Source organism: Chrysochloris asiatica, unplaced genomic scaffold, assembly GCF_000296735.1.
Source record: "Chrysochloris asiatica unplaced genomic scaffold, ChrAsi1.0 scaffold00207, whole genome shotgun sequence".
Classification (NCBI taxonomy): Eukaryota; Metazoa; Chordata; class Mammalia; order Afrosoricida; family Chrysochloridae; genus Chrysochloris; species Chrysochloris asiatica.
Window position 1 is genome coordinate 2,861,114 of NW_006408725.1, and position 8,525 is coordinate 2,869,638.

General features: G+C 41.2%; 1 protein-coding gene across 1 annotated transcript in view; it reads right to left on the reverse strand.

The window, feature by feature from the left end:
* Positions 1-8,525, reverse strand: part of SLC19A2 (solute carrier family 19 (thiamine transporter), member 2) — a 32,431-nt gene that overhangs the window by 18,383 nt on the left and 5,523 nt on the right. Inside the window, exon 2 of the mRNA XM_006872631.1 lies at positions 1,001-1,603. Coding sequence (XP_006872693.1) covers positions 1,001-1,603 — 603 coding nt within the window. The remainder of the gene's footprint in view (positions 1-1,000; positions 1,604-8,525) is intronic.

Below are 8,525 nucleotides of genomic sequence, written 5' to 3' on the forward strand. Positions count from 1 at the left end.
TCACTGCTGGACCAATAAACAACATCCATATAAATGGAGAAAAGATTGAAGTTGTCAAAGATTTCATTTTTCTTGGATCAACAATCAACACTCATAGAAGCAATAGTGAAGGAATCAAAGGACATATTGCATTAGGCAAATCTGCTGCACAAGACTTCTTTAAAGTGTTGAAGAGCAAAGATGTCAGTCTGAGGACTAAGGTGTGCCTGACTCAAGCCATGGTATTTTCAATAGCCTCATATGCATGCGAAAGGTGGGCAGTGAATAACACCACAGAAGAACTGGTGCATCTGAGTTATGGTGTTGGAGGAGAATATTAAAAATATCATGGACAGCCAAAAGAACAAACCAGTCTGTGTTGAAAGAAGTACAGCCAGAGTGCTTCTTGGAAGCCAGGTGGCCAAACTTTGTCTCTCATACTTTGGACATATTACCAGGAGGGACCAGTCCCTGGAGAAGGATATCATGTTTGCTAAAGTGGAGGGTCGGAGAAAAAGAGAAAGACCCCCAAAGATGGACTGGCATAGTGGCGGCAGCAATGAGCTCAGGCATAGCAACGATTGTGAGGTTGGCACAGGATCAGGCAGTGTTTCATTCTGTTGTGCACGAGTCACTATGAGTCAAGACCGATTTGATGACACCTAACAACAACAAACAGCAATTAATTTAACAAACATTTCTTGAGTGCTTTCTTTCTAAGTCAAGCACTGGGGATATAAAGAGGAAGAAAACAGAGACCCTGTCATCTAGAACTCTCTGATATGGGCAATCTACTGCTTTGCCAAGTTGACTTTGAAGTCACTTACTTTGGGGAACATTATGTTTGGCATCCCAAAAATAAAACAACCATGTCTTGAATAAATAAATGAATGAATGAACATATGAATGAATGAACTTTAATGGATACAAGATCTAACAAGCGGGACTTTCCTGTTTTTCTACTATTAGTCTAGTTCCCAGAGTAGATAGCATTCGCCTAGACATTTAATGTTGAACTTACCGGTTCCTCTGTGGGAGGCTCCTCCATATTTAGAGGCATTTTTGACTCAATGTCTTCCCACCCGGGAAGGTGGTTAGCAGCTGGGGTGTCAGTAACAATGCTACCACTTTGTACCTTGATGCCATTCACTGCGTGGCAGGTGGCTGCAACGTGGTGAAAGAAAAGACTCTTCTGTGGCATGGGCAGAAACCAGGCCACAGCAAAAGCCACAGAAACACAGGTAAGTGAGATGACGTTCAGGCTAAACAGGGACCAGCCTGCCACTGAGAAAAGGATTTGCCCCAGGATGGAGCCCACTGTGAAGCCCACCAACGTGGCACTTCGGCAGTAACTTGTGACTTTCTGGTACATGCCCAGGTCTACCACACTGTAGATGTAAGAGTAATAGGCAATTTCTGTAGCGGTGGCAATGCCATAGAAGAATTCTAAGAATTGAATGGCAAGCAGTCCTTGGGCATAGAGCAGCATGAACCATGTAACAATAAGGCTAAGTCCCTGCAGCAGAACAACAGGCTTGTAACGGAGGTAGTCGGTGGCAAGGAACACAGGAAACAGTAGCACCAGATAAGAGTAAGTCCATACTGGATAAATTCCATTGAAGACCTGGAGGAAAGAGAAGAATAGAAACCCATTAGTGACATCAAATGGACTAGCATAATAATTTATTCTTATAAAATCATCTACAAACGCTTCAAATACCTCATCCTACTCAACCACAGAACCCTGAACAACACAAACAGCAATTCTAATAATTATTTGTAATATCCTTCCTCACACCCACTACCATCCCATTTACCATGGCCTACTTCAAGGGCTTCCTCATCCAGGAAGTTTGCTGGAGCTGACTGTTCTTTTATTACAACATTCACAGTTCTCTATTGATACTTCTTTGTTTGTGTCAGCCTCCCCCAATACTTCATAGCACTAGTTCTCAAACCTGGCTGTATATCTCCCAGAGAACTTTTAGTAATATGGACACCCAGCCATAGACATTTATTTTAAAACTTCCCATAAGATTTTAATATGAGAGAAGGTGGTGAACCATTGCTTTAATGTTTCTTTAGAGGTGGACCCCATGTTTAGGTGTTCAACCTACCTAATATCAGTGTACTTTTTCGGAAGACACTGGGCTTAATAGGATCAACCACCAACACTCACGGAAGCAGCAGTCAAGAAATCAAAACAGTGTCACCAACAACACAGAATACCAGACCAAGCAGGCTCAGGGGATGGTGCTAGAACTCTGAACCACATAAAAAGGATTATTTAGAAGATTGGAAGGCTTACAGCTAGAATTTGTAGCTGAATCAAGAAATCCATTGCTTTCTAATTCAAGACGCTCAGCTGCTCCCAGAGCCACCATCTTGGGAGAGACCAAGTGGGGAAAGGATCAGAACAGCCACGAACGCCTGACAGAAGTGCGTTGACACAGGTGTGGACATTCTTTTCTTTTGGTATCTGTTCATGGGTCTCTGGCTATCTGTGCACCTCCATTCTGGTGACTAGAAGGGATGCCTGAGCGAATGGACACCCCACCCCCACCCCTGGAGGGTTTCTACTATGCAGGCCCACAGATCTCTTTGAAATTTAAAGTGACAGTTTACACTTAAAACCAAATGGCCACCACTCATCTGTCAGTTTGTCTTACTGTGGTGGCTTGTGAGCTGCTGTGATTCTGAAAGCTATGCCACCAATATTTTAAATACCACAAGGGTCACCCATGGTGGACAGTTTCAGATGAGCTTCCAGATGAAGACAGACTAGGATGAAAGAGTGACAAACTACTTCTGAATATTTAGTTACTTATGAATAGCAGAGAAACACTGTCAGATACAGTGCTGGAAAATGAGCCCCTCAGGTTGGAAGGCACTCAAAATGCGACTAAGGAAAAGCTGCCTCCTCAAAATAGAGTTAATACAGATAACGTGAATGGAGTAAAGCTTGTGGGAGAAAAGACGCAGGACCTTCATTTGCTGATGGGGCACAACTCAAAATGAAGAGAAACAGCTGTAAACATCCACTGAAAATAGGAATATGGAAATGTACGAAGTATGAATCTGGGAAAATTGGAAATTGTCAAAAATGAAACAGAATGCATAAACACCAATAACTTAGGTATTAGTGAGCTGAAATGGACTGGTATTGGACATTTTGAATCTGACAACCACATGATTTACTATGCTGGGAATGACAAATTGAAGAGGAATGGTTTTGCATTCACTGTCAAAAAGAACATATCCAGATCAGTCATGAGGTACAACGCTGTCTGTGATAGGATAATATCCATGCATCTACAGGGAAGCCCAGTTAATACCACTATTATTCAAATTTATGCACCAACCACTAAAGCCAGTGAGGATGAAATAGAAGAATTCTACCAACTTCTTCAATCTGAAATTGATCAAACATGCAATCAAGATGTATTGATCATTACTGGTGATTGGAATGCAAAGGTTGGGAGCAAAAAGGAAGGATCAGTAGCTGGAAAATATGGCCTTAGTGATAGAAATGATGCTGGAGAACACATGATAGAATTCTGCAAAACCAATGATTTGTTCATTTCAAATACGTTCCTTAGACAGCATAAGAGATGGCTATATACATGGACCTCACCAGATGGAATACATAGAAATCAAATTGACTACATCTGCAGAAAGAGACGATGGAAAAGGTTCATATCATCAGTGAAAACAAGGCCAGGGGCAGACTGTGAAACAGACCATCAATTACTCATATGCAAATTCAAACTGAAGCTGAAGAAAATGAAAACAATTCCACAAGAGCCAAAATATGACCTTGAATCATCTGAAGAACAGATTTGATACATTAAACACTAAAGACCGAAGACCAGAAGAATTGTGGGATGATAATCAAGAACATCATACATGAAGAAAGCAAAAAGTCATTGAGAAGACAAGAAAGAAGAAAAAGGTCAAAATGGATGTCAGAAGAGACACTGAAACTTGCTCTCCAGAGTAGAGATGCTAAAACAAATGGAAGAAATGAGGAGGTCCAATAGCCGAACAGAAAATTTCAAAGATCAGCTCGAGATTACAACAAAATGTGCAAAGATCTGGAATCAGCATTTCTCAAGTTGGGGAAACTGAAGAAAAAATTCAAGACTTGACTTTTGTTATGAAAGATTCTCTGGGCAAATTATTGAATAATCCAGAAAGCATCAAGAGAAGATAGAAGGAATACACAGAGTCACTGTACCAAAAGGAAATGGTTCATGTTCAACCATTTCAAGAGGTAGCATATGATCCAGAGTCAATGATACTGAAGGAGGAAGTCCAAAGTGCATTGAAGGAATTGGCAAAGAACAAGGCACCAGGAATCGATGGAATAAAAATTGAAATCTTTCAAGAAAGTGAGGCGGCACAGGAGGCACTCACTCATCTCTGTCAAGAAATTTGGAAGACAACTTTCTGGCCGACTGATTGGAAGAGATCCATATTTGTGCCCATTCCAAAGAGAGGTGACCCAATGGAATGCGGAAATCATCAGGCAATCTCTTTGATATCCCATGCAAGTAAAGTTTTACTAAAGGTAATACAGAAACGGCTATAATCATACATTGACAGAGAACTTCCAGAGGTTCAAGCCAGATTCATTAGAGGCCGTGGAACAAGGGATATCATTGCTGATGTAGCTTGGTAGAGTAGGTTTGGACGCATAGCGCTGTATAGGGTTTCCGAGGAGCAGCTGGTGAGCTTGAACCGCCGACCTTGCAGTTCAATCAGCTTTGTAGTCTGACGCATTAACCCACAGCACCCACCAGGAATCTATTGCGTTCCACTTTTTTAATGGATCTGAAGACTAGAAAATGAAATCTGAAACATAAACCACCTGGGGCAATGTGTATTAACCAAATTCATTGGACTGTCATTCTTATATTTCCAGTAACAATCATTAAAAGAGGTATTTATCTTTTCTTATATTACGCTGGTGTGACATAGTATAACTCTCAGGTATCCCCCTTTTGACCCCAGTGGAAATAGACCAGTTTTCCCAGTGCTCTAGGGGAATACCAGCTTTTCTGCAGGAGAAAGATAAGGCTTTCTGCTCATGTAGATTCACAGCCTCGGAAACCTTATGCAGGATCTCTATGAGTTGGAACTGATTCCACAGCACATAACCACCACTACAGAGGAATAAACAAGTAAACAATTATTTTCCAGTTCAGAGCACAACTTTCAAATAAAGCAATCTTCATTTTCTGAAATACACTCCAGACTTGATTTCTGCCCAGAGAAATATCAAGAGTGATTGTCTTAAATAGACTTTTCCTTCGTGAATTTTAGTCTAATTCAAATTTGTAAATCAGTTAGCAACTTCTACTCAATCAAGAAATTTTGTTGCCCCTGAATATGTGCATGAAAACATAACTGAGAATTGTAGAAATGATTCTTATTCAAAATGAGGAAATTTCAGGAACTGAGGAACGAGTGCACTTGGCTGGCATGACCACAATGTTAAGGCTTCTCTCCGTATAAAACCAAAGGAGCAAGGGTGACCTTGAATGAAAGCTATGGCAAGTGAAGACTTCCCTACAGGCTTCTCAGAGAGATGTGTTACAACAGTTTCCCACTCCTTTTTGGCAATAGTTTTGCAGCTAACTCTCCTCTTCAGTTTTCTTATGTTTGAAAATTGCCACCTCCATTTGACTCAGTGTGCTTCTTCATTGCACAGGTGCCTCAATGTTTCCTGCCAAACACAGCACCATGAAGCTACTAGCCTTTAACCTTCCCTTTAAAAATCTCTATCATCCCTCTAATACTTCACCGTCTTCTGTTTTCCACCACAACCTTGGAACTTTTCACCTTCATTCCAGTAATATTGTCTGTGCATTCTATATACCTTTCAAAAATGTTAATTATCAGCCCCCGACTCGAACGCCATGCTTTAGAATAGAATTCACTCCTTCACTACTGTAATATTGTCTGTGCATTCTATATACCTTTCAAAAATGTTAATTATCAGTCCCCGACTCAGGATGAACGCCATGTTTTAGAACAGAAATGTCCCATAGAGTTTTCTTGGCTGTAATCTTTACAGCAGCAGTTCACCAGGCCTTTGTTCTGCAGAGCTACTGGGTAGGTCTGAACTGTAACCTTTATATTAGCAGCTGATCGCAAACTGCTTGCACCAACCAGATTCCTTTAGTTGTCCCACAATGGTTAGCTGTCATTGTTTAAATCCCACCCTTTTAATTATGAATTTAAAGTATCAACACTTTGGAGTCTAATTCTACTCCTAATATAAAATCACGACTTAGATAAATAATGAAGATAAGGGCGAGTAACACAGTCAGCCTCCAATACCAACTAAAAAACAACAACACACACACACAAAAAAAAACAAGTAGGGAATAGAAGGTGAAGACCAGATGGAGTCTCTTATTTGTTTTAAATCAGACACCTGCATCCTCTTCCCTAAGAGTTATCGAATTAAAACTGAATGTTCCTCCAACATAGTTATCAGCATTACAACAGCATACCTCTATTGATATGCTATGGAATCCCTGATGGTGCAACGGTTGAGCACTGGGCTGCAAACTGAAAGGTTGGTAGTTCAAGTCCACCCAGCCATTCCATAGGACAAAGACCACATGAACTGCTCCCATAAAGATTACAGCCAAGGAAACCTTGCGGGGCATTTCTACTCTGCCACCTGGAGTCACCTGAGTTAAAAATTGTTGTTGTTGTTGTTATGTGCCATCTAGTCGGTTCCGACCCATAGCGACCCTGTATAGGGTTTCCGAGGGTGTAAATCTTTACGGGAGTAGAAAGCCTCATCTTTCTCCCGCGGAGCAGCTGGTAGTTTCGAACCGCTGACCTTAAGGTTCGCAGCCCGATTCGTAACCACTACGCTACCAGAGCTCCTATTACCCCATTTAATTTAAACAATTAGCCCTACGAAGTATTTATTTTTATCATCTCTATTTTACTACTGAGGAAACTTGGTCGTCTTGTTGCTAGATGCCATCAAGTCAGACTGTCTCATAGCAACCCTTTGTACAACCACACAAAACACTGCCTGGTCCTATGCCATCCTCACAATTGTTATGTTTGAGCCATTGCTGCAGCCACTGTATCCAGCCATAACTTGGTCTTAGAGAAAGCCTACATAAGTTGCCCACAGTTACATCTAGTAAATGGCAGAGGGAGAATCAGAACTCAGATATTATAAAGCCACCACACTTAAAGGCCTCCTTTCTTCTAGTGAAGAAAAACCCCAACACAAAACATCATTGATCATTACTACATTGTTCCTGCAGCAACTTTTTCAATCAATCTTCCCTGGGTGGTGCAGTTTGTGCTCCACAACTAAAGAAGGATTCATGATTCTAGAGCTGCAGAAGACACACCTGAGAACTGGCTTCCAAAAAGATTACTCTGTAACACATGGGGTCACTGTGAGTTAGAATTAACTTGATTGCAAAATGTTTTTCTGTTTTTATGAAGAGATAAAGGAGATGGAGTCTCCAGAGCTTAGCTAGCTGGTCTCCAAGGCAATTCCTCTCTTGCAGTGCTCCCAAGAAGGTTGTAGACTTGAAAATGCTTATTTGACAGATATCTTGAATCTTGAAGGGAAACGTATACAGGCAAAAATGTGCGAATTACCAACAAAAACAAAATCCACTGCTGTCGAGTCAATCCTGACTCATAGCAACCTTATTGGACAGAGTAGCGCTGTCCTATTGGGACAACTTGAAAAAAAAAAAAACCAACTCTATAGAACCTAACAACAACACGGGTTGCCAAGGTTGTAATGTTCATGAATGCAGGCTGCCACACCAAGGGCTGGTGAGTTCAGATGAGACCTGCTAATCTTCTGGTCAGTCAGCAGCTGAGCGCCTTAACCACTGTGCCAACAGGGCTCCTTGTACAAATTACTAATTGCCCATACCATAAATTCTCATCTCAGATACAGTCTACCTAAAGAGTGAAGGAAATTGGTTTTATTTTTAATCAAGATGACTTTCAAAATTCTTTGGAACACTTCAAATACCTCATCCTACTCAACCAAAGAAGGAGCTCTGGTAGCATAGTGGTTACGAATCAGGCTGCAAACTTTAAGGTCAGCAGTTTGAAACTACCAGCTGTTCCGTAGGAGAAAGGTGAGGCTTTCTGCTCCCATAAAGATTTATAGCCTCAGAAACCCTGTACAGGGTCACTATGAGTCGGTTCCGACTCCACGGCACATAACCACCACCACTCAACCAAAGAGCTATGTATCCTTTCCTCTGAGATAATAAAAGTCAATGGAAAACAGATGTTCAGATGGTAGAACCAACTGAGTTTCAACTAAATCACCATTTTCAAGAGTACTTTTTTTTTTTTTTTGCAGAACATAATTCTGAAGCTAGGAGCACAATGGCTCTGTAGGAGAAGCACTGAACTTCAAATCACAAGGTCAGCAGTTCAAACCTGTTATGCCCAGAATTCAGGGTCCCCAAAGACCACCCAGGAGCCGTGTACCGATGCAAATACATAAGGGTTGTTTAATCAAGCTCGAGCCA